Consider the following 25803-nt stretch of genomic DNA (forward strand, 5'->3'; position numbering starts at 1 on the left):
AATGATACGAGTTCAGAAGTTGGTCAGTAATTCATGCTAAAGATATGCATATAACTTGGCAGGGGCTAATAGTACAGCCAAAACGAAGACAAGCTAAAGATGAAACTATGAAACATCATTGTCTTATTTATGCAGACTATGGAAAAGATCTAGTTCCATCTGCAAAGTGTTATATATTAAATAGGTATATATATATATGTATGTATTTTATGTTATATTAAATATTATTTTGCTGTGTTAGTAAAAAACTTGTTAACTTAGTGTGTTTCTGTTTGGGTTCAAAACGTCTGTTGGGTAAATCTCCTAGAGGGAGTTGTATGCTTATATAAAAAAACCTGTTCATTAAATGCTTAGTGCAAGAATGGTGTTTGCACAACATTATGTAGTACTCATAAAAGGCACTGAGACAAATTAGACCCTGGTGGCAGTACATTTTCACAGATTGGCTAATTCTTTTGCAAAAAATTCGAAAGTAGTTCACAAATTAAATGGTAGGTGTAGATTTGCCAGTATTATAAATCGCAATGAAGAATTTAGATTTTTCTGCCCTTGTTGGCCTGGGATTAACACAGAAATGAATGACAATTGCTGAAAATTGAACCAAAAGCTAGGACTCTATCAGGAATTCAGTGACTTCCTTTGAGAAAAACTTTGAGAAAAGACATGTACACTTTACTAATTTATTCTGTATTTTAAGAGTACTATCATAACTTTCACTATTGTTCTAGTCTTTTCTGTCTGAAACCTAATGCTGTTCTTTTAAGTATTTGCTTGAAGACCTTAGTGTTCTATGCCTTAGTGTTCTATGCCTTAGTGTTCTATGCCTTAGTGTTCTATGCTATGTTCCTTGTGATTTAAGTCATTATCATGCTTTAAAGCTATACATGGTTTATGTGAAAAGGGACTATAAAAGCAGTGTGAGTTTTTCCAGGTTTTTTGTTTGCATTCTGTGTTGCATTTACCCTTTTTTACATGTGAATATAAAAATGTGTTGTATAGTGGAGATTAGGTCACAGTCTTTCAGTGACAGGTGTGACTGATAAAAGCAGAAAAGGAGAAATTGTGTTAGCAGAGAATGGAAGCTGGAGTTGCTCCTGCAGCTGCTTTTCTCTTTTTCAGACACATTCGCAGTAGTGTAATTAGTGCATCTCCTACAATTGCCTGGCTCCAGTGAATGTTTTCTGCAAACCACAGCAACAAGCATCTGGAAAACTTTTGAGCTTTATCACTTGAGAAAAAATGTGTTTAAATATATGTTGTTATTGTTATGCCAAAAAGTGCAGGTATTGCTATACTGTAGACACCTTAAACCATCCACTTGAAATTACAAACTTTAAATAAGCTGTTCCATAAACTACAGGATGAATGTAGGTAATTTGGAATCTGGTAAAAGAGCCTAGTAGATGCCATGAAGGTGGCTGGTACATTGCTAACAGTGGAGTTATTCATAATAGATACCTGGATTCTTGTTTGGTTTGGGTTGATTTTTTTCTTGTAAAGTAGACACTGCTGAATCTCAGTGTCTGCATATTAAACCATATGAACTTTCTTGTAAAGCAACCATTTGATTGTTTTCTGATATCAAGTAGGCAAATGTGGCATGTGGTTTTGTGTGAATTTATCTACAATGGAACTTTTTCTGATGTCTTCTGGGACACTGTGCTCCCACATAGATCTTTTACAGAGAAGTGTATTAAAAGTGGATTTTCTGCAAATTAATTTTTTTCTGGGTCCTCCTTTATTGTTATTGGAAATGAGAAGCTTGATTGAATGGTGCTAAGTGTACTCAAGCCTGGCAGAACAGGTCTCAGTGTGAGCACACAGCCTTTGCCAGTACATAATTTGAAAATTGGAATAAAAAGTCTTGATGGAAGCTCACCAATCTTCATGTGTACCTGGTGATTTTCGGAGACTACACCAAGTCTGCATTATGAAGCAGTTTGCACTATATGTTGTTCTGTTAAAAGCCTGCAAAGGCAAGGGAGGCACAAAGTTAAACCCAGTAAATTACACGCTCCCTTCACAGACTTGTAGTCATTAATTTTCTTTTGCCATGAGGTAGATCTGCTGAATATTAACCTAGCCTCTATAAACATCTGTCTCCCTTCCATGGAAATGATCTCTCAGTTCCTCTGTAGAACTCCTTTCTACCCGAATCAGGCTATTTCTTTTATCTTATCTTGTGATGTCATAGTGGAGAAGCAAGAAGAGTGTTTGTTAGAAAGGCCAGCTATGGTAAATAGTATTGACTGTGATGGAAAGTGGAAGGGAGAAGATGCATGCTGTTAGGTTGGTCGTTGTCCTAAAGCACAGTGACATTAGAAATCCATCAGTGTTTTGGGCCTTGCTGAGGAGATTCTGGAATATTGTTGATGGCCTGAGATAGTGAATATGTATCTGGTCTTAAAAAAAGACTACAGAGGATGGTGGTTGAAGATCTTGATATGGCATACTACATGTGGATTCCTGTGTGCATCAGTTTGCTTGGAAAGCTCATCTAACATTAAAGAGGGTACTATTTATGGTAGTTGGGTTGGATATTTTAATTTCATGTATTTATTTAGCAGCTTAGTAGCTGGCTTTTCTTATTAGGATATGGCACTGTCCTGATCAACTTTCAAAACTACAGTGAGTAGTTTGCTAGCTTCACGATAAAAACACCGGTGATTGAATTCCCCTGTCAGAAAGTGGCTGAGGGTATTTTGGTATAAAGCTTTTGAAATTAATAAAAGTATTTTAATTTCTGTGCACACAGACACACATGAAAGACACAGCTACTCTAACTGGCAAAATTGAGATGAAGCTATAAACAGCAAGTTTCATGGAACGGTCCATTTTACAGTACTGGAATTTAGTTAGCAAAGTATTTAAGTGTTTAAATTTCTAGTGAGCAAAGGGCACTCCTTAGCTGTATGCTTGTTTTTCCTATGGGAGAGGTGAGCGAGGGAAAGATACTAATACACTTTGTAAATTCTCTTGGGTTGGTCTAGGATTTGAGTTCTGATGTTAGAAATACATCATTTAGTGTCTTGTTTTTCAAAGCTTTTATGAATATTTGAAATACATTGTTGCAGTGTTTTAAGAAACTATGTAATTGTTGGAGAACCTGAAGAAATTAGCAAGTTGGTTTAGTTTAAACACTTGAGAACAGAATAAGGGCTGTTACTGCTTTTGATCTATACCAAAAAATCACGAGCAGACGGAACAGTGATGTCAGTTGGGGAAGCTCTAATGGCTCTCAGTGGACAAGTATTACAGGTTGTATAACTAATTTGGCAAGTTATCTTCACAAGTTGAATAGTCAAAAGAAGTAATTGCGTATTTTGTCATCTGGTCATGCATGTAAATATTTCAGAGGACAAAACATGAAAATGATATGTATTATTAAAATAGCATTGTCTAAGAGTCTGGGAATGTTTGCTGTTTGCATTGTTATGTCTTTATTTTTTGAGAGGAGAAAAAGATTTTCCTCACTCATCTCTAGCCTCTTTGGACTGAGTAGTTTGGCAAGTCTCAAGGAAAAGTGTTGATACGTTGCAGTTTTTTAAAATAAAACACTCCAACATGGAATAGTAACATGACTCAGTGATTAAAGCTCTGATTTAAATCCCCCAGAAGAACTCAAAAGTATAGATTTTGTGTGAAACACAGTCCTTTTAAACTCCCTATAATTTACCTGAAGAGGAAAAAAAGCAGTATCTCAGGTGTTATTAAAGAGATTTTCATCACTGAAGTCACAGATCATAGAATATACTGGTTTGAAAGGGGCCTAAATGGATCATCAAGGTCAACTCTTAAATGACTTAAGACAGTAATGGGGATTGAACGTATGGGGATTGAACCCACAACCTTTGTGCTATCAGCACCATGCTCTAACCAACTGAGCTAATTTAAGGGTCAGTCAAATTAAATAGATATAAAACTTATATGTCATTAAATAGCTGGGCTACTAGCACATCTTTTGCTTTCAAGTGTAGATTATTCATTTCGTTTATCCTATCTGCCTCAAATAACTTGAGCAAAAATAAATGGAATTATGGAAGGAAGAATTTACTTTCCAATCCGCATTTTCCTACTCTGCTTTTCTCTTAAAAGAAGTCATATTTGCCATGTCATGAAGTTCTGATTTCATCATAAAGCCCATAAAGCATCATAAAGTCATCATGGTCACTCTTCATAAATTATGGATGGGAGAAGCTTTTTGAGTTAAAAGTTCACAGCATGGCAGTGGTGCTTTGTCTATTTCTGAAGATGCTGCTGGTGTGTTAATGGACAAGAGAGGAAGCAACTGGATCTTTTAAGAGTTTCCTGGAAAGGTGTGGGAAAGCTTTAGCTCAAGACTATAGTGAAACTATGAAAAAATACTTTAATAAACAGTTTATTTGATGGAATCCTTTTTCTTGCACATGAAGATCCTCAGAAATCTGTATCAAATCTGTATCTAGTTCCTAGGCATTCTTTTATTTATTGCAAAGCTGTTTTGTTTTCTAGATCCTTCTGAACTTGTGAGGTTTGACTTCTTTTTGTTTACTGGCTTCTATCTGCTTGCTCCTTTGCATCTCTGTCGATTTTAAATGCAAATAATAGAAGGTATGTGAATTGCATATGTATATTTTGATTATGAACATGAGTAAGCTTAAAAGCTTACTTTGAGTTGCAGAGGAAATCATAGACATAAGGACTGAACATTGCCCTGGAGAGAACACATGTAATTTAAAAACTTTTTTGAGTAAAAGAGGATAGGGCAGAAAGAAACAAAGTGTGAGGTGGTCAGCTTGTGCATGCATTTATTTTTGTTCAAAATAGTGGATATCTATGTTGTATTGTAGAAAAAAAAATTATATATGTTTAGGATATAAATATATTCTGTCTAGATAATCAATTGCTAATTGGGTGGCGCATAAGATGAGAGATCAAATGGAAATCTGTGAGACCATTTACAAGAAACATTGTATGCCTAAAAGCAGAAAAATTGGTATGACTAGTTTAATTTTTCTTTTAATAGGATAATAGGACTACCAGCTTGTTACAGTTTACTCAGTGTTGGTATTTGTTTGTTTGTTTTTGCTTTGAAAAAATAAAAAGAAAATTTAATTTTTTTCTCATGTGTTCAGATTTTTTTATGGACTCTATCAGGTATTTGTTAAAAAAAAGGTACTTGAATTGAAGTCTGGGATTTCAACTCTCTTTTAAAGTGAAACTACTAGAAGTCTTCCTGTTTCCAAGTGTGGGTTTTTTCATATTGTTTTGATCTCCATTTCCTTCATTCCAGAGATCTTTTCTTCCTTTTGATATAGGACTTGATTATTGGTTTTAGATATTATTAGCAATGTACCCTTTTGTTCAAGTCTTTAAAGTAGCTCCCTACTTTCCAATAGTGGTGCAAGGTAGAACAAGCTGTAATTTATACTTGTTTTCTCCTGTGAATGCAGAGAAATATCACTTCAAAATAACCTTTGTTCCTCTGCCAGTTTAGAGAGAGTTGTTCTTTAATCCAAAATGCTAGTGAATTTCACAAAAATAGAGAAATAAGTCAACACAGTATTGTTAGTAGCACTGTGAGAGCAAGAAGTGGCATCGTAAAATGCGATTTAAAATGTTTTCTTGTTCCTTGTGTAAGGAGAAGGAATTACAGAAAAGAAAGCAAAGTTGCTCTTTGCCTACTTTCAAGACTTTCTTCATTTCTGTGGTCTTCTTTCCAACTGCTTATTTTCTTAGTATGCATGTTGCAATAGTGAAATAGAGATGACTGCAATATTTGTTTCCTTGTTATAACTAGAATCTAGAAAAGTTTGTTTGTTGGTACTTATTTGGAAATAAGCTTGATCACCACCACAAATTTATTCTGTAGGACTTCAGTAAAGTGTATCTGATACTCCAAGGAAATTGGACTTTTTGGCATATGTAGGTGTTGCCAGAAAAATCCTGTATTAAACTATATCGCAGCATAAGATCATTTACTAGTAATACAATTGTTGGGAATCCTAATGTAGGATCTGAAAGCTCTTTCTTAAATATCTGCCCCACAGAGAGAGATTTCAAGGTCTTTGTTTCAAAATAATTCTGTTACGAATACAAGCTAGCGTGTCACTTTGAATTTGGAATGATAAATGTGTTTGATAAACAAAACACAATTGATAATTGCCATCTTTTAAATGCTATGCTGAAACCTAAATAGTTCTTGACATTTATGTTGATGAGATGATTGTTGACTGCAAAGGGTTGGTACACCCTGTTGTGTTGGTGGTTCTGATGTTCCTGTTTATTGAAGGAATCCTTAATCTTCGTTTTCCTATGATTTTTTGAGAAGCCAGCATTTTATAACTACCTTTCCTACAACCAGTGGAGAAAAGACTGAGCAAATAATAAAAAGGTTCAGATTTCTTAGAATTCTTAGTTTCTTAGAAGTATGGAATGAGTTCTCCTGCTTTTCTCCTCTTCTAAAAAGGAGCCCCAGCAAGCTTCCAGATGGAACAAATTCAACAGTTGTCAGCTGGGCAAAGGAATGTGAGACTCTAGATACCAAACACCAAGTTTAGGTAGTAAGGGAGTGATCAAATCTCAGTTGTAACAACACTGAGCTGTAGCATCATGGCAAAACAAAGAAGAGGTAGTTAATTGGTCTGTGTTTCTAAATCTCAAAACATGAAGAAATTTTAAAATTCTTGACAATGGGATATAATAATGATAAAGAGAATATATATCGTTGTGATATTTTTAGAGGAAAGCCTAGATTTGATGAAAACTGTGCTGCCGTGATAAAATTACAGCATATCTGTAAAACTCTGATAACAAACAAGACCCAAGAAGATTGATGGACTGAACATGTTTCTGTGCAAATATTGATAAAATAGGTGTTCCAGAGAATAAGCAGAGTAAGTTGCGTAACAGTTTATTCAAATCTGAGTTCAGTGGTAGGCTGTGATTTGATAGAAGAGGTTATCCCTTAATCCTGGCTTTGTTTGCTGACCTTTTTACTTATCATTAAACTCTTCTCTATGAAGAAACCTCCAGTACCCAACCACAAATCAAGGGGAAAATGTTTAAGTATTTCTAAATCCGTTTAGATCCAAGAGAGGTAATTGGTTTAACATAAAACCCATATGTTTGCGTATACGTCTATTTAAATAAATATTGAGAAAATATATTTTCAATTAAAAGGTATATAGGAGAAATGTCTTACTGTAACAAGTAATGCTCAATAATGATTGGTCTGTTCAGTAGTATGCTGCGTTAGCTAGGCCAGTTTGCTGTGTTAAAAGAAATAAGGGATGTCCTGATACAAGACTCCTTTAAGATGGATGTGTTAGATTTTCTTCATTATTTGGAATATATTCCAGGAATTCAATTTAGCTTTCTTAAAAGAAAACCCAAGAAACAACAAGAAACAGCAACAACAACAAAAAAACCCACCTAAAACAACTCTCCACAGACAAGTGCAGTTCTGTGAGCAGTATCAATGTCTTTGTGAGCTTGCTTTTCTCATGATTCAGCAGCGTGTAAAAAGTGATAAAAGCCTGTCAAAATAGTACAAGCCTGTCAAGCCTTGAACACTGAGCATGAAATTCATGCAGTTGGTTCTTCCCTTATGTCTGCTCTGCTCCTGGCAGAGCTGTCTCTCTCCCACAAGCTGCATTTTGTGGGCTTTATTCTCACTCTGTCCATTCCGTGCCAGACGTGTCACATGGTGGGAATTAATTAAAGGTGATAGAAACAAGGTGGGAAAATGGCAAAGCACAACTGAGTTCTAAAGTATTTGCAATTTCCTAAAAAAAAGAGAAAATAATTAAAACCACAAACATTTCTTAAAATGAAAAATAATTTTTGTTCAGTTCCTATATGGCATGGAGGTGGCCAGAATGCATATGAATAATCGCTAAAAAATGTATCGTAAGTCTCTAGAATTTCTGCTTTTGAAAACTCAACACAATGTTCCTGAAAAGATTGCATTGACAACTGGATGGAAGTCATCACATCACTTGTGTTTATTAACAAGGAATGGCTATCAGTTCCTGCTTAGTGTGAACTGTATTTAAACAATTGATCTGTGTCTGAAAAGCTGATTGTTTCGTTGTCAAAGATGTAGCCTCTCAGATTCTGTGCCAGTTGGTGCTTGTTAAGTTGAAAAAAATTATGATTTTGTATTGATTATTAATAAAGTCTTATTTAGACATGGTCTGTTCATTCTAGAGGTGCCTCTTTCTTTCAGACTTCTTGATAAATGAGAAATTAGATGCAAACACAATTCTTGAGATCTTGCTGTGCATTTACATGTTCTCTCTATGTGTGGGTTTTACTTCTCTCAATTTTTGATCTTTAAATATTTCTGTCATAGCTACATTTTTTACACTGTGGAGAGGAAACATGTAGATGTAGTCTACATAAATGCAACTAAATTGTTTCCTCTTACAATGAAAAAGTTAAATTTACATGAATCAAGGTAATGTAAACAGTACATAGAGACTTAAAGTGAATAAATAGTTTATGCTTTTTCTAACATTCAAAAATACTTTTGTCAGCTCGTCTCAGCCAATATCTAGTAAACTCTTCTTCCTCATTTAGTATAATGACTAAATAATCCAATGCAGGAGGAAGGAAAAATATGCATTATTGGGCAGTGCAGGAGTTCTGCTGATCAGGAAAAACATGCAGTGAGCTTTAGCTCCTTTCTTGAAGCATCAACACAAATGACAAATGCTGTTATGATTCAAGTTTTCTTGCATTAGCTACCTAGAGAAGTCTGGACAAAGCCCTTTCAGATACAGGTTCTCTCCATGCAGTTCTTTATGTGTTGCAGTATCATTGTATCTTTAAAGCCCTGTGCTCTAGAAATGGTAGGTTTTTTAAGTTAACTGATTAGAATTTGCAGCTGACTATTTGCAGTGTGTTGTGGAACGAGTATTGATTAGGATCCCATAGGATGTAGTAGTTGCCTGACTGCAATTTTATACAGATGTGTCAGGATTTTTGTGGTAGGATTCTAATCAGTATTCATCATTTTTGAGAAACAGTTGATTATCCCTAACTTTGGCCTCCTGGAAGCCACATTGATGCTTGATAATACAGTGTGACCACAGCTGCAGTTATCCTGCAGTTATTGGTGAGACTGCATAAAAGACTGGCAAAGACTCCTTAAATGAAACAGACTTCTCTGAATGAATTGTCAACTTTAACATCCTTGGAGATCTGCACAACTGTTAATAGGAGACCCCCTTTAAGTAACTAGGGCTGATCTGACAGAACTTGCTGAAAGTGTTAAAGATTTTTGACACTGTGTGACATCAAAGTAAAGACTTGGTTAAGGTACAATCATTATTACAATCATTATTCCATGTTACAAATTAATAGAAATTTTGACTTAGTGTTATTTGTTTTAATGGCTTACTGTCAAAGTGGGTGGTCATTCAGTCTTCTACCAAGCCTGTGTCACTCAGTATTTACATTATTAGCAGTGGAAAAAATGTGTGGTTATATGTAGAAAGTACTAAACTGAAGTGGGTGGCAAACATGGTGAAGAGGCTTAGACTTCAAGATAATTTGGTGCAAAAGGATGTGGAACAACAACACTGAAGGGTTTTTTTGCTTCTTTGTGGTAAGGACTGTCCTTGGGCTTTCCAGAGTTTAATGGCATAATTGGGAGGGCCGAAGTCCATAAACATTTATAGGACTGAGTACAATGTGTCCGTGTCCTGCGGAAGTTGGGTGCTATCCTTACAAGGCTATTTCCTTGCTCATCTTTGAAAGGTCATTGCCTTCAGAGTTTTCAAATGAGGCAGGAGAAAAAAAGCAAACATCAGCTCCATATTCAAGCTGAGTGAGAAGGCGTATCGGGATCTATAGGCAGGTCAGCCTGGCTGTGATGTCTGGGAAGATGATGGAGCAGATCTTCCTGAAATCCATGTTCAGGCACAGGGAGGCCAAGAGTGTGATTGGAGTTTATCAAGGGGAGGTTAATTGTTCTCTGTGATAAATGGTGGATGTTGTTTGCCTTCACTTTAGGAAGGCATTTCATGTAATCTCTTAGAGGCTGTTTGTACAAACTGAGGCAGGTGGCTTGGATAGATGGTCTGCAAAGTGGGCAGAAAATTAGCTGGACTACAGCAAAGTCCAGCTGGTGGTAAGTATTGTTCTTCGGGTGCAAAGTTGGATGTTTTGTAAATGACCTGCAGACCTGGGGAGTGTGCCTTCTGCATGCTCATGGATGATACTGCCTTAGGGAGAGGTTAATGAATTGAGGCATAGAGCTTCTTATCAGAGACACTATAACAATCTGAAAGAACAGGCTGGCAGAAAACTCAGGAAGTCTTAGCAGCATGTTAGATGGTAGAGGAACGTTCACACCCAATTTTGGAATATTTTTTGTTCTCATGACTTCTTTAAGCCAAATTGTGCTTTTCTTATGTGGTCAACTCAGGTAGGTAATATTCTTGGGTTTTATCTGAAACAAGGTAAGAATAACATGAGGAACAGAATTATGTTATCAGATAGCATCATAGCTGTTATCTTGGTCGATAATGGGCTGATGTGATCAATTACTGATAGAGAAATTAAGGGGAGCTAGAAGCCAACAGAGCTCTGTTTTACCTTTCTTTTTTTACCTTGCTTCTCCCCTTGTTGTTGTTTCATTCCAGCATATATTGGGGTGGTGGGGGGAGGGAAGAAATAGATACAAATTTATTCTTCCCCAGCAACTGCAATAAGATAATCCTTTTTGTTGGGAGAATCGCATTCAAATGATCGATTTCACAGTGCCGGATTAGACACAATATAAAGCTAATTTTAAAAAATGCAAATAAATAGGCATATACTCAGTAGTTCAATACTATACTGTGTCCTAAGGAGCTGGGTTAATCTATGCAGTGAAAGGATTATATACAAACTTCATTTTTGTGATCTAATGCTATAAAATGGCTGGCAATTAAGATAATTTATAATACTGTTTCACTCTTTCCATGCTCCCTAAAATAAGTCTCTACTTTTAGGTGTTAATCTTCATTGACTTAGGTTGGGGAAGAACACCTCTTTGATTTGGACTATAATGTCCATGAAACTAGTTGTGTGAGGAAAAGGGATTTCAAGTGTTTTACTAGGAACCCACTTGAAATAATGCACAGAATGCTATGAAACAAGTGGAAGTGAATTTATTCTGGGGATTTTTCTTCAGCTGAAAACATAAAGATTTTGCTTATAGTTATTTCTTACATAAATGCATGTAAGCAAAAACTTAAATGAGTCTGGCTCAAAATCAAATGTAGTGTAAGTAATTTGTATTTAGGATACCATTATTAGAAACATGAGAATCATTACTTTCCTTCTTAAAGCTTTTTATTTTCTTGTTTCATAGTTTTAATGTTAATAGTTCAATTTTTATAAAAATGAGAAATGTCAATCTTAAATTTTAAACATGTAAGACAATTAATAAGCGGAATAAAGTGCCTGTGTTACATATAAACTTGCAGATTGCTGGTAATTTGATTGACAAGCACAGTGTGGAGTTACTGGCAACTGTTGCTTCTGCATGCTTTTGTATTTTTAGAGTTGCCTTCTAACTGGCAGGCACAGATGGCCACAGGTTATGATTTTTGTGTGTTTCTGAATTAAATGAAACATTTTTATGGTATTTTAAATTTCATTGTCTCAATATCTTGTGTAAAATACTCTATATGGGTTTTGATAATAATTGAGAAATTAGAATGTGAGATTTTTAGAATTAATAAGAACATTTTTTTCTCATTAAGCATCAATGTTATTTTGTGGTAGAAGTTGTTTAAAGTTTTCTTGAAAAAAATTATTCAGATTTGACACCTTTATTGTTCTGATAATAAAGAAGGTTCTACCAGGTTCAGAGTAAGTTGTTTCAGTGGTATTAAAATCAAAAGGTCATAAAGTATTTAGGACTGCTCTTACCTAGAGTTTAAAATGCTTTTAGAGAAACCCTGTGGATTTCTCTTTGAAATATCAGGCTTCTTCTGCCCATCTCAGAAGTTCAGTGTGGTATATAACTTTTTTCCTTCTCAGATTTCTGTTAAAAGTGAGGTCTAAAGTCTGTATTCTAGGTGATAAATTGCAGTTATGTGTGTTTAATACAAAGAAAATGATAATTGAGGAGAAAAATTAGCCACAATAGGAGATGTGAAAATAATTTCTCTTTTACGAGAACCGGACTCGCCTCTTTCCATCTATTATTGCCAAAATTTAGATTGAAATTCAGCCTTGCTTTGGGCACAAGGAAAAGGTAGAGTCACTTTTTCACTGCCTTACAGTCTCAGGAATGTTTTCCTAAGGTTATGTTTTGGGGAAGAAGGGGAGCTTGTGAAGAAAATTACAGAGCATGCTTCTAGTATTTAATGACATAGTTTCATTGCTTTTTAGGCTGTACCTATTCTGAAAGACATTTCTTTTGACTTGAGTATTTTTAAGACCTAAATATAGGGGAATTAAGATGCTTAATGCTTAACCGTGTTACTGTATTGCAGTTATTTTCTTAAAATAGTTATCCTGTAAGAACTCCAAGGGATTAATTAAAGGCGTCTCCAGCTGTTGATTTAACTATATTTAGTCAAACAGCTAATACAAATATATACTTGTTAGAGAACAGGTGTTAAACCAGTTGTTTTAAGAAGAAATAAATTGAAGTTACTACATAAGCAATGCTCAGATTGTTAGTAAATATATTTTTGGGGATACATTCTGGTATATGTCTGATGACTCTGTTGCTTTCCAGAAATTAAAATTCTGAATAGGTTAATGTTTTAATGCTTGTATTTAGCCTCTAAGTTGCTACTATACTGTAAAATAAGTGTTTGGATTTTGGTTTTTTTTATAAGCCTGATTGAACTCTCTGTCTGTGAAAGCCCATTACTTCTTTTTGTATTTCTTGTAGTCTGTGGCATATTCATCTTTATGGTTTATTTAAATATTTAATTGTGAACAGTTCATGAAGTATGGTTCTGCAGTTAAGGATGGGAAAAATTGATCCTATTTGTAACTCACTGGACTTCACTGAGTCTGTAGAAATCAACTGCAGTAAAGCCTAACCCTACAATTTTGTTGAATAAAACACAATATTGAAAGAAAAAGCAGATATAAAACTGCAACCTAGTACATAGTTTTAGTGCTTAAGTGCTTTTTGCCTTCTGTTCAGGAGGGCAGTATCTGCCTTTTACTTTCAGAAGATGACTTGTTTCACAAGACTGAATTCATCAAGAATTGATCTGAGAGAAAAGTACTTAAAATCTTAAAAATATTTGTAATTGTAAAACAAAAATGTCAGTGCAGAAACTTGCTAAAGAGTTTACCTTTATGAAATATTGTACTAATTATGGCTTCTGTCTAATGATTTTTCTGTCAAATGTGTTTTGTAGGTAATTTTTTAATCTGTCCCAAAGGCTTTAAGATGTGATACCTTTTGCAGGTTCCAGGCATTTTTGATTGTTTGTTAGTTGTTTGCATTTGTTTTACCTCTATCTTCATCTGATCAGATTTATTGAGCACAAACTTTGTCTTGATTGCTCTATATGCCTTAGGCCAGTAGAAATACACAGCAAGCTACCTTCCATTTGGTTGGTGTCATGTATCATGTGTACCCTACCTAATTTAGTCTACTACATGCCACCAGTGGCTTAGTTTTATTAGTTATTCTTACGTTTTAACACTTAACACTTAATGTAATATCTGACAACTTTGACTTTTGGCAACTTTCCATTAAGATGAAGGGGTATCATGTTGTTATACATCAAGACTGTGATAGATAACGTTTGCGTCTCCTTTTGGAGCTCAAGAATTTTACTTATTCTGTCTGTCATAGGCTCTACTACTTACTTTTCAGCTGTTAAGTGTTACTAAGATATGATCATTTGATAGCTTGACTTAAAACACCAGAGATCAAATTGTCTGTGCACTTCCTAAAGTCTATCTTTTGTTTGTGTCAGCAAGACACATCACATCCTGTGCTTTCATTCATAGGAAACTGATACTAAAATATAGTGTAGACTTACATACACCTTTAAAACAGCAGTTGTTTCGATTAATAGAATCTCATCTACATTTACATCTTGTTTAAGGTCCTGCACTTCCATGAGCTTACTGTTCTTAAATGGATGCCACAGCTGAAGTTACCCATAGCCTTATGTGGATACCAAAACATCTCAGAAAAGTGCCTGAAGATAAATATTGATACTTTTGTTTCTAAAGGATGGTGGGATAACATGTTCATACAGTCCAATGAACAGTACTGTAACTGTATGAAAAATGAATGCTTTCAGAGTATCTAAATCTAATACTAGGATGGTTTTTAAGAATGAATTAATATACAGACCCATCTTCTGACTGCAGATTTTCAAAAGACTTTTGTGAGAGGTGAAGGACAACATGGCAAAGCAGTGAAGTTTTCTAGTTCAAGAATTAGCGGAAAACATCATATAAAGACCTCACAGTTTAGCAAAGCAGTAATACCTTTCTTCCCTCATTCTTTTATAAAACTTAAAATTAATTCTAATATTTATATCACTATTATTAAAATTTATTTGACAGCACTTTATCTCTGGCCTGGAATTTAATTGCTATGGCAAGTTGGATTATTTTAGAAAGGCTTAAGGAGTAGAGGAAGAAACATTTTTCTTTAACATGTTTGTTTATTAACGTTGTGATAATTCCTTCCCCACCTCCCCTCCAAAAGTTGTTTCAAAAGGTTTTAGGACATTGAAGACTTGGCTTTGTCTCTGCACTATTTGCGGTTTTTTCAGCCTAGCTGAAGAATATTTCAGGATCCAGTTTTCAATTAAAGTTGGCATTAAACAGAAACCACAAGAGCGCATTTCTATAGGTGCATAACTCTTTTGCCCTCCCATTGTTACCAAGCCTCTGAAACTTGGCAAAAGTGACTGATAGACAGTGCCTTTTGAGCCAGCATCCAACTGGTGATCCTCAGCACTTAATGCAGAGTAAATGAGGCTCGGCTTTATGTCGGCGCCTTTAGCCTCGATCCCCAAAGACTTCCTAATGTTTTAGGCTTCAAGTATGTATGATATGTGTTTTTTATAGAAAGCAGCATGCAACAAGCTTCTGTTGCCGTCTCATTTTTGTCACTAACAGCTTGTCCCAGTCCAGTTATTTCAGCTTTGCTTTGGGGACATTTGGTACCAGTGTAGGTCAGATGATTTTTTTCTCACCCTCAGTATCAGCAGAGAGGCAGCATTCAATATGAGAAGAGTAAAATCAAAAAGTAGCTAGAATCAGTATATAAATCATTTAGGTAGAAGCAGTTCAGTTAAAGACCAGTTGAGCAATTTTTTTAGAAGTTATTTTGAGACATTGCTTTTCTTGAAGCAGTCCAGTATTGAAATGTGCTTGGTGTACTTGTGTCAGTCATCGTAACCTGACTTAGAGTGAATTTTCATACACTTAACTTCCATTCTGTGTCCAGAAAATAACTCAGCTGTAATGAACTTAGCTGGTCCTAGATCTGTTCCTATTTAAACTCTCGGGACGGGGAAGAGCAGACTAGATCAGAACCAGACTAATTCTGAGGCTTTCCATCTCACAGTGCCATCTGGCGGGGTTCATTCCAGTTCAGCGCCCCTGGTAATTAGCACTGCCAGCAGTACTCTTAACTTGATAAAGACTGGCTAAAAAGAATTGCCTGAGGTGCCGTTCCTCTCATTATCCTGTGTTGTCCTTCAAGATACCATGGCTATAATTGTAAATTCTGGTGATCCCATTGGTTTTCTTCAGAGGACTCCAAAGGAATGGCTGTCTCTAAAGCTGAAAGATTCTCAGGCTTTTATTTAGGAAGAGACTATAGGATTTCTTCTTTAGAAATTTTTATATTCTTATTGTCATCAACTAATGCGCATGAGCCACTTACGTTTCTGCAAGGGGAGACATTCTAAGGTATTGTTCAAGCTATTTGGAAAAATCTGGCTGTGAGTGCAACATAAAAATCAATAGATTGGAAGTACCTCATTCCTGGGTCATTATTTCTTGCTCATTCAGCCTAATGTTTCCCATTTAGTAAGTTCAGCATCTGTTGAATAGAGCAAATAACCTAATGCTCTGTTAGGCTCAACAGATAAGCAGATTGAAACTTGCAAAGAACATTAATTCTTTACTTACAGTTTGGATTTTCAGCTATGTGACATAATATGTTTAAAGTATTTGCAGGTTGCTTGCTTATTTATCTTCTTTTTGTGGGTTTTTATCTTAAGATTTGAAAAGAGTTGTGATACTCTTATTTGTTGATTAGCAGAATAGAATCAGTAGACTGCACTAGGAAGACGTCTGTTTATTCTCTGTGTTGGCAATATTTCATTCATCTTAATTTAAGTTATCCTTTGCTTAGTATAGACATCAGGAACCTAAAAGAAGCAGGCACTATAAACTTACCTACACTTCAGTTAGTGCTTCGCCAAGACAGCCCTCAGTGCTTAGACCTTCTGAGAATATGACAAAAGTGACGAAGTGCCACTTTCTTCTCTAATGCCAGTTAACTATTCAACATCTCTTTACAAGACAGACTAGCTTGTACAAAACTTGATAGCCTAACAACAGATGAGTTCTAAACAGCTCAGGTGAGATTTACTGCCTGAATCTCAGTGTTGCTGTCTCCTAGCCTCTCTTCCTTATCACCCTTTGAGGGCCTCTTATCAGCTGCTGTGAAGCATGAAAATGTTACTGTCTATTGGAACCATAAAACCAGGTCATGGGTGAGAGAGAGATTATCACAGGTATTTTTTCAGTTATCCAGGGTAAGGTGGGATGGATAGGCTTAAACCAAAGCAAATGTCCAACTAATAAAGCATGTCAGAATTTCAAATTCAGGTTGGCCTTTTTAGTTTGTCACTGTTGGCCTGCAGGACACCCCAGTCAAGAATTCTTGGGACTTATCTGTGCTTAATACATGATCAAAACAAATCCCACTTCAGGGCTCTACTTTTTGGGTTTTTTGTGGTACTGAAGAAGTTCTGTAGGAATAATTACTTACCTGTGTCAAAGGGAGTAGGCACTTGACCTATCATTACTAAGGCAGGTGATTGTTAAATTAGTCCTTCACCTTTTAAGACAAGGTGGCAGTCTGTCTCAATCTACGTATTTTGGTCTCAGTCTACATATTTTGGTTTCACTTTCAGTAATCCTTCAGAATTTATACCTTATTATCATTCAGTGATGAGGGATTAGGAGCAATGTAATTAGAAAAACCTGAGCCTTTCTATCACAGGACTGGTTATGATCTATCATGAGTTTCACCATGATATATATCCAAGTGTTACTATGTACTGGTTCTGGGATATATTGTAGTTACCACTACACAACATAGTTTGCCACAATGCATGTGATACATGCAGGTGCAGGTTAAAGCAGATTTTGCAGCATTTGCTCTATATGCAGAATAAATATGCCTTTCTGAGGCAAAATTGTGCCTTTTGTGTTAGTGAAAAGTTTCAAGCAACCTCTGACAAAAAGTTCTATTGCACTTTTGCTTACCCTCATTATGCTCAGTTGCAGATACTGTTCCTGTGGAGACTTTCAGTCTGTTAAATCAAAAGTTTAAAATATGCTTTCTAAACTTAAATAAAACGTTTGTATTGAAACACTGAAGCCAGGATTTGTTTGTTAGGCCTATTGGGCTTTTTCTGTATTGTGAGGCAGTCTCAAATAACAAATGGTATTATTGTTATCAAATTCTGTTCTACAAAACAGGATTGCATGCGGGCTTTTCAGTCATACCATAAGTATTTAATCACTAAACTGATGTTTTAGTAATTTTCTCTGGTAGGCATTGAGAGTAATTTTGAAGTTTAATGGTTTCTCTTCATTGCTGCCAGGCATGCTGCTCACTCTGGGGTGGCTTGCCAGGTTAACTCTCTGGTCCTTTTCGGCAGAGCTACACACCATCCCCATCAGTCCCCAGCTGCTGCTGTGATGTGGGATAATTCCATCCCGGGTGACGATGTGATGTTTATTAACTGACATGCAGTTCTTGTTGGCTTAGGCTTCCAGCATGTTGTGGTCTCACTATATGGTGGTTCTTCCTTCTGCTCTATCTGGCTTTCCACCAGTGTATTGTGATCCATGAACTTGCTTAAGATGTATTCAATTTCATCATCCAGATTATAAAGAATATTACAGAGCTGTCAATTTGTGTTTCAGCCCCTAACTACTCTTTTTAGCTAGAGACCAGAAGATTCAGAAGTCCTTGTCTTCTTACACTGGATGAATGATTCAAGTATGACCCAGTCCAGCACAGAACATTTCTCATTGGACACCAGACTACTTGAGAATTTCTGACAAAGAATAAGTCCGTCTTGTGAGAACATGTTAATCTGAAGCTTAAGCAGTGTCTGGAACATCTTTTAAAGTTATAGTAGTTGAGAAGTGCAAAATCATGATGTAGATCTCCATTCATGCTCTTTTTGTACTGTATAAAAATAAGCAAGTGTAATTACTTGCTTGTAGCAGCTTGTCTGAGGTTCCTTTTTGTTGTCAGTCTGTAAGTTTGTGACTCATCCTTTTATACTTTTTCCTTAAATGAATATAAAGAAAGAAATAGGGGTTTTGTACTCAAGAGAAGCTGTGAGAGATGAACAGACCCTGCTCTTTCTGTAAGAAGTGCCTGTGTGGCACTGAATTGGAGATGAGTTTGGTTTTAGAAAGCTGAAGTTTGAATCTAGTAATGTTTGTGTACATGTACATGAAGTTTGACTGTACAGCTGTACTTGTACAGGATGTGCTATACCTATGAATTTCTTCACAATTAAAAGGGGTTTATAAAACAGCAACTACAGCAAATATGTTTTATATTATTTCCTAACATCTTTCTTTGGAAGCGCTGAGCACTTTCAATTTCTGTTAACTATAATACCTCTGAAAATGAGGCTCCCCAAACCTGTTACATTAGTTGAGAATGTTAAGGAATAACAAGCATCCATAAAGCAGCATCCAGGTTTAAAAGGTGCTTAATGTATTTCTGTTCTAAAAAGTCTTTTAAGCATGTGAACTAAAAATATAGCTATTGATGCTTTACAAATGCAGCTTCATTGATTTTCACTGATTTTTTCAGTATTGTCTTCTACTGGTATATAGGCAGCAATTAAGTGTTGCAGCTTTTGTTCAGACTTTTTCTTAAGTGCTTAAGAGATTAAATTTTGCATTGTTGGAGCCAAATTTTATTTTACTGTGGACCTTTACTGTAGAAATAGTTCAGTCAGACCATATTTGACACTAATCAATGGACAGTGTAACCCAGCAATCCAGACTGCTGTCACAAGTGCTAGAGGTCAGAATCTGCTGAAGGTAGCTGAATAAATAAATAATGCTGCTGACATGATTTACACAAGTAATCCTCTCCATATTTTGCAGGTTAGTTCCCTTCTGTCTCAAGAGTATTTAGTTCCTAGTAGTGATTGATTCTTCTTTGCATCTCTGACTTTCTGCCAGTTGGAGGATACTGGCATTTAAAAGTGAAGATAATGTTATATCAGGGGATTGGTGATTTTGATCCTGTCTGTGATGTGGGAATTGGTGCTAGTATGTTGATTTGGGATTCATGAGTAGGAAGGTAGAACAAGAACTAGATAAATGCCTAGATAAAATAGGCATCATCTAAATACCTGAGTTTTTCTACTCAATTGTTCTTTTACTGTGAGAAATTATTTTGAAATACCCATTATCAGTCTACATACTGCTCTATTGTAGTCTGATGACTCTCAGTGTTTTTTCTGTTAACAAGAGACAACATCTTTAGTGAATTTAGTGCTAATACCCATTTCCCATTTTTCAAACTGATGGAAAGCCGAGTGTTGTAAATGGCACTTTTGAAAATCTGGAAGTAAACAAGTAATTCTTCCTGTACATTTTTATTGTCCCTTTTTATGCATTAAAAGGAAAGAAACACATTTTCATTCTTATTTCATTTTACACTGGATATTTGAAAGAAATATTTCAGACAATAATTTCTTTTTTCTAAATGCTATGAAGTGTGTAGAGGCATCCCTCCCAACAGAAGTGAACATGCCTGTTTCCAAGAGTATTGGTTTTTTGCCCAGAAGCAGAACTTGAAAAAACCTATGAGCTGGGAGTTGCAAGTTGTTAGTTTATTTAGTTGCAGAAGCGGAGAGTCAAGGAGTGAAATCGATTGTTCTCCACTACTGAAAAATACAGATAAATTTTTTAACAGGATTCGGTACTGCTTGCAGGATCCAGGCAAGGTCTTATCAGCTTCATGGGAGAAGCTGGAGGCAATGTCTTGACAGATAGGTGAATAGTGTTAAAAAATACTCTGCATTGGTTTTCATATGTGCTAAAAACGTGTTGTTAAGTGGATCATGGCAGTCTGTGTTCCCGATGCTTTCCCAGGGTAATGTGCTTGCTCTCTGTTGTTCTCAGAGGCCTATCAAAGCAGAGAGCCTGTTCTGAATGTCCTTCAGCTTCTCTTTCTTTGCATCCTTCCTCCTCCATGAGTACCTCTGTGTTTACATACTTGGCTGTTGCTTGCAATTTTTGTAATTCAGCAAAGACTTGACATTGAATTGTTTCAAAACTGCAGGTTCAGAACTGATGGAAGCAGCATTGAGTTCTCCATAGGCTTAATTGTGGCATAATTAATTAAGCTGGTGTGCTTGGAAGACAGGATAAGACACTGTATCAGTGTGTATTTGTTTCACATTTTGTTCACACCAGAAAAATCTATTTTTCTAGAAATACAGCATCTGGAAGTATTTTTCTTTTTAATTGGAAATTTTAATTCTAAAGAATTTGTTTCCTTTGGCTCCCATGACTGCTGGTGGACTTTTTCCTGCTTGTCATTGGAACGATGATAGATCCTCGACTGTAGTTCATGAGAAAGAATTTGGTATCTGAGTCTCCCCTGTTTTGATGTGAACATCACAGAATGTGTTTGGTCAGCAGTAGGTTTTTGCTGTGCCGCTTCTCTTATTTCTAGCTTTTAAAATTTGATTAAAAATATGAATTTAAAGTTGTGTTGCATTAGTAGCCAGATAGTTCTGTATGTACCTGAATGTGTGGGGTTAAAATGCTCTTGGTTTGTGCATGTATCCATCACTATTAGTGCAGTTATTTCCAAAGTCCTGGATTCTCATACGGAATTTGTCAGTTGTGTAATACAAAAACGTTACATTTTCATTTTCACATGTGCTTAGCTTTCATATGTGCTTATTTTCATCAGCATTTAAACAGAAAAAAAAAATAGGATTTGCTTATAACTGCCATCGTAGATTTTAACCTGTTAGTTCTGAAGAAGAGAAAGTTGACAACTTAATTTTGAAAGGAGGGAAATCTGGCATGCCCAGATGCTTCAGTTAAAATATGCAAAATACTTGAGAAGAGACGAGGAGTAACTAATTTGTCCTTGAGCTACATGTCTAATTTTGTAGACAAATAAAGACTGTAAAGCTGCTTTAAAAAAGCCAACTTAACTTTCCATTACAGAAGGTTTCAATCAAGTTGGGGAAGAGACTTCTTGACCAGTGACACTACATGTCGTTTATTACTTAGAAATAAAACATTAAAAAAGCAAAATTTCTCAGTAATTACACTTGAACTCAGGTTGTTTGCTTCCTGTCATTGGGATATGACAAATTCTGCTTTTCTTTTGGATAAACTGAAAATATTTTATTGAGATAAACTTAGTTTTAGGAGAATGTCGTAATATCCTAAGGGAACAACTGGAATTTTTACCCTTCCCATTTTTGAGAAACTAAATGATTTTGAGAAACAAAATATCTCTTTAGTTGGGTTTGAGGGTGTTGGTTGGCTGTTTTGGGGGGGAGTTTTTCTCAAACTTTGAAGTAGAAGGAGACTATTCTTTCTTTTCCTGTTTAGAATTTTTAGATTTGATGAAATAACAAAAGATATATATTTAAAAATAGAAAAAAAATCACAAAGTTGAACTAATTAGAAAAGTAGTAAGGAGGAGGTAAGTATTAAATACTTAGGTGAGCATATTTGGCTCAGCAAATGTTCAGGTCCTCCTCCTGTAAACAGAGCAGGAGCTATATGCCAAGCTGTCCGTCGTCCTAACAATGAGAGGAGACTGAAGAAACCCACAAAGAAATATAAATAAAGGGACAAAAGAATAAACCAGCCACACGTCAGAACTGATCTCCCAGTGATGCATTTATTTAGATTGAGGCTTCTCAGCTCTCTTGGGACCAGATGAGAACTAGAAAGCTCTTCAGGTGACATCTTGCATTGTAACCAGATGGTGACTGGGAAAGGATCCGTGTGTTCTGTTCTGTTTGGGTGTTCTTGAAGAAACTGGATGGAAACCTGGCTTTCTCGACTGGTGAATATCATGAGCAAATATGCTCTTTTTAATACTAATTTTCTTAAAATTGCAGCATATTTATTTAAAAAAATGTGATATTTGAGTATTTGTTGATGTTGAAAGTTTAAAGCTTTAGAGTCTTTATTTGTACACTTTACATTGGAGCTACATTTATGAAATGTATTGTAGCATTTAATGTTGGATGCTTCAGTTGGAAAGTGATAGTTCCTGTTTTCAGATTTTTTGATAAGATCTTTTTAGTTTTGAATTTTACTTGGTAAATCCTGATGTGCTTGTTTTTATTATTTGAACAAAAATTCAGTTCTTGTTAAGAAAAAAATATTTTAAATGGATTTTCTTGTGTAAACCACTGTAAAGTGATTAAAAGTAATAAGCTCTTCAAAAGGCAGTGTCTTTACCGTATTTGAATAGCTTACATACTAATTGGTTTTTAAACTGTGTGCGTGGCTCACCTGTGACTTTTTATTCATCAGCATGTTTTGCTACAAGGTAGTGTGTCTTGTAATCTTCTCACTTTTTGGTTTCCGAGTATTCTTTTAATATGTATTCTGCTACTTGCTATTTCTTTATGTTTTCAGTAACTTCATCAGCTTTTTGTGTTATAACAAACTTTTTTTAAAGGTTCCTATGATGGTTGCTGGAAGAGAAGTTTGCTTTTGTCTGTCTCTGAAATAAAAATTGAAAGGAATGTCTGTAAATTATTTTAAGGTTTTTATGAAATTGAAAAATGAGATCAGGTTATTTCACTGCATTTGTCCTTTATAATGATGTTTGTACCTTAACCTTTGAATGTTTGAATTTTAGGTATCAGTCTGTGGAACAGTAACTTGAAAGTATGAAACTGAAAAGGAATTAATTAACTGAGTGTTGGTTTACATTTAATATTTTTTTAAAGCAAAGTATGTTAATGGAAAAATAATCTGGGTCTGTCTCACATATGCAACATTAATTTCCAGCTTGTTTTCTCTAGTGATTAGTTTGAAACTTTATGTAGAATAGTGGGTAAGCCTTTATAGAGGATGTCATTAGTAATAAAGAGGAAAACTTTCACCTTTAACAAGATTTTGTGTTCTGTACAGCTTGCCCAGTTCAGGCAGCGGAAGGCACAAACTGATGGTCAAAATGGATCAAAGAAGCAGAAAAAGAAGAAGAAAACAGCAAACATCAAAGATGAAGAATCAATACAAGATGGGATTGAAACTGATCGATCTCGAAGTGATGAAATATCCACATGCAGCAGTCGAAGGGGAGCAGCTGCTACTGCTGACTTTGCTATTATCAGGACTTTGCATAGTGGAGAAATTATCAAACACACCCAGGCTTACACCATTGAGGTAAGTTTGTCTCAGGCTATAAACAGTCACTTTTAGGGGTGAGTGGGCATAAAATGGAATAAGGGAATTGGATGACATTTTGCATACTATTTCCTTTCTTCTTCTACCTGACTTAGTATGTCCGGAGAAGTACTTTCTGCCTGCCTGCTGGCATCTTTTTTTTTTTTTGTAGTCAGTTCCCTGTAGAGTATTGAAAGTGTGTTTGTATTGCTATCCTCCTTAAATATGCATAAATTAATTTTATTCTATTAGATATTGCAAATTGAAGTGGATTGTTGATCTCTGCATTTATGGCTACACCAGAATGCAAAACTAAACATCTTTCTTGTATTCGTGATGTAATTTGAGTCGCTCTGGTTAATGAGGATAAGGAATGAATTTAGAAATCACTACTTACAACTGGGAGCTTAAGAGACTAAAGAACAGTTACTCTACTTTTACTGCTTAATTAAATGTAATCTTAATTGCTATTGGCTGAAAGTACATATTCTGGGAAGTTTGGAAGATGGTGTGTGACATACTGGCAGTCTAGTTTAGTTCTGAGTGGACATGAATTCATATAATGTCATTACAGATAAAGGGACAAGAAAGGCTGATATTATTTACAGAATAACTTACTCCATTATTGAAACCAGTGCTTCTGAAGTGACATGAGTGGCATTCTAAGGAAGCATCTCAAAGCAGATTCCCAGCTCTGTGCAGATGAATACAGTAATTTTTGAGAGATACGGTACAGATCAATGCTCTGCATTTTGACTTGCCAATCCTGTACTGGGATAGACCATTTGTAACCATTTTGGCTCTGGTATTGAATTTCCAGCAACTGAGGACTAACTGAGAAATTACATTTTTTTAAATGTTTTTGCATTTTTGTTAAAAAAGCCGCAAACCAACCATGGTGGAAGGGCAGACAGACTAAATCGTACATGCGAATGAAAACTTGTAAAGTAATTGATCCATTTATTTTACAGTTTTAAGCCTATAATACACTAGATTAAATAAATCAATAATATATATATTATTGATTAGATATTTTGAACTTTGTAGGTAAGTGCCTTTAATATGTAGCTTTTAATTTTTAGAAAGTTTATGTTAGGGCTTCAAAACTGTTTGCAGTAATTCAATAAAACTGCCTATTCAACTCAGATTTTCCTGGTGGAGGTAAGAAATTTGATAACAGAATAGCTATTTTCATAGATGAAGATATGACTATTTCGCCTTCTAGGAAAAGAGAAAGATGTACTTTTTGTAGACAACCTGAAATTAATCAGGTTGTCTACAGCTAACAAGAGAGGACTGCTAGAGAAGAGGTGTTTAGAGAGAATCACTTAAACTGTTGTTTTAATAATGCAATAGTCTACATAACTATGACAACTGTATGAAGTAATTTCCTTGATCAAATATAGTTTGAAGTTGCAGATGGACTCTGCTAATGTATTTCCTTTGTTAGGATAAGTATCTCTACTACAGTTGGAGAAACGGTAAAGTACAGGGTCATAGAATAACTTTGGTTAAAAGGGACCTTTGAGGTCATCTAGTCCGATCCTGTGCTCAAAGCGGGTCTAATTAGATCAGGTTGGTCCTAGTGGCCTGTATTCCCCTCTAAATGCATACAGTATAAGACATAGGTGATTTTGGAAATGAAAAAAAATATCTGCACTGCAGTTGCTAAAGATTGTACCCATAGATACATTCGTAAGATGGGATGTGATTTTTTTGAGGTCTGTCTTACTCCCAAAGCAACTTATCTTTTGTTTAAATAGGGAACTGTGGAGATACACTAGGGTTTCTGGTTTGTTGAGGGGAGGTGGTTTGTTTGTTTCTTTTTTTAAATGTAGCTTTGAAAGTATAAGCCTGGGAATAGTGTAATTTTGGAATCTGACTCTGAGTTACTTAGTGACCAGTATTCACTTCCACAAAAAAAAAAAAAAAAAAAAAAAAAAAACCACCACAACACCCCCCTCCCAATGGGAGAGCATTTTCCTTTGTTAAATGTGGTCTGTAGTCACCATATTCATATTACTTAAATAAATAATCAGTATTCTGTAGTTGGAAGGTGATTGCTCAAGTCTTTGCAGTATTAATAAAAGAGGAAAAACGCTGCAAGTGTTTCAGTGAATCTCATAATTTACTAGTTTTAGTGTTATAAGTGCAATGATTTGGGCA

The 25803-nt window shown here is 35.5% G+C and overlaps 1 protein-coding gene across 1 annotated transcript in view; it reads left to right on the forward strand.

The window, feature by feature from the left end:
• Window positions 1-25803, forward strand: part of AKAP9 (A-kinase anchoring protein 9) — a 101767-nt gene that overhangs the window by 947 nt on the left and 75017 nt on the right. Inside the window, exon 2 of the mRNA XM_083871724.1 lies at window positions 23383-23637. Coding sequence (XP_083727850.1) covers window positions 23383-23637 — 255 coding nt within the window. The remainder of the gene's footprint in view (window positions 1-23382; window positions 23638-25803) is intronic.

This window comes from Zosterops lateralis (genome assembly GCF_965231275.1).
Source record: "Zosterops lateralis genome assembly, chromosome: 1".
Classification (NCBI taxonomy): domain Eukaryota; kingdom Metazoa; phylum Chordata; class Aves; order Passeriformes; family Zosteropidae; genus Zosterops; species Zosterops lateralis.